We start from the raw sequence: 1,296 nt of genomic DNA, 5'->3' as shown, positions 1-1,296 counted from the left end.
GCCAGCCCCCGCCGCCACCACCACCCCCCATCCGTGTGCGGGTGCGCGTCCAGGATAACGTCTTCCTTATCCCTGTGCCCCACAGGTAAGAGCCAGGCTCAGCTCCTTGCCCCCGTCCCAGCAAGGGCAGGGCCATGCCCATCTCGGGGCCTGAGCTGGAGGTGTTGCGTGGGGAGGGGGGAGACGGAGGCCTCTGTCCATCCCAGCCCAGGCCGGTGCCCTCGAAGGGGTTGGGGCTTCCCTGTGCTCCCGGGACCTGCCACCGGCACTCGGAGGTGATGGCAGCTTGCAGACCGGGGGCCTCAAGGGTGGTCTGCAGCCCGGAGTCTTGCCCTTGAAGGGCCCAGGGGGGCACCTCAGGCACGTGGATCGGGGGATCAGTGGGTGGTTGAGAGAGGCTGCTCCAGGGACAGGAGATTTTACTGTGCTGCTGTCAGCTTCTTCAGCAGACAGCATGCGCTGAGATACCCAGACGTGCCCTTGCTGCCAAGTCCTGCTCCTGGTCCTGGTGACCAGACAGTGCAGCATCTCGCTGGGACAGTCGGTTGCAGCCTGGTCGCCCGGCCGTCTCACCGCCCGGTGCCCCTTTCCCCCAAACTCTTTTATCCCCTTTGTTCCTTGCCCCTCGCTTACATTCCCTGCCGCCCTTGCAAAAGCCCCCCTGGCTCACCAGAAGCATCTGGGAACGTCTCCTAGCTAAAAGGGAGGCGTACACCGGATGGCAGGGAGGGCCATCCCCAGGGAGGACTACGCCGCGGGTGCTCGGGGCTGCAGGGGGTGGTCGGGAAGGCCAAGGCGGAGATGGGACTGGGACTAGCGACCCGGATCAAGGACAACAAGAAGTCTTTCTTTAAATACATGGGGGGTAAAAAGAAGGTACTGGGTAATGTGAGGCCTCTGCAAGACATGCTAGGAAATCTGGTGGTAGCACCAGACAACAAAGCTGACCTCTTTAACAATTTCTTTGCCTCCATTTTTCTGAGCAGGGACAGGGACATCCCCCCCACCGGGACCCCCTCAGGCCCCAGGGGAGGCGCACCCAGGCCCAGGGTCAGAGAGGACCTAGTTGGGGAACTTCTGGAAGGACTGGATGTATTTAAATCAGCTGGTCCTGACGATCTCCACCCCAGGGTGCTGAGGGAATGAGCAGAGGTCATGGCGGGACCCCTGGCACGGCTTTACGAGCACTCATGGTGCTCTGGCCAGGTGCCGGAGGACTGGAAAAGGGCCAATGTGGTCCCCATTTTCAAGGAAGGGAGGAAGGAGGACCCAGGGAACTATAGACCCAGCACTCTT

The 1,296-nt window shown here is 61.8% G+C and overlaps 1 protein-coding gene across 2 annotated transcripts in view; it reads left to right on the top strand.

The window, feature by feature from the left end:
- Positions 1-1,296, top strand: part of TONSL (tonsoku like, DNA repair protein) — a 19,479-nt gene that overhangs the window by 9,212 nt on the left and 8,971 nt on the right. For both annotated transcript variants that reach the window (XM_025194793.1, XM_025194792.1), the window contains exon 16: positions 6-85. In XM_025194793.1, the coding sequence (XP_025050578.1) occupies positions 6-85 (80 nt within the window). The remainder of the gene's footprint in view (positions 1-5; positions 86-1,296) is intronic.

The sequence above is a fragment of the Alligator sinensis genome, unplaced genomic scaffold (genome assembly GCF_000455745.1).
Source record: "Alligator sinensis unplaced genomic scaffold, ASM45574v1 scaffold1905_1, whole genome shotgun sequence".
Lineage (NCBI taxonomy): Eukaryota > Metazoa > Chordata > Crocodylia > Alligatoridae > Alligator > Alligator sinensis.
The sequence above is the reverse complement of the archived record's forward strand: the minus strand, read 5'-3'. Positions and strand labels throughout refer to the sequence as shown.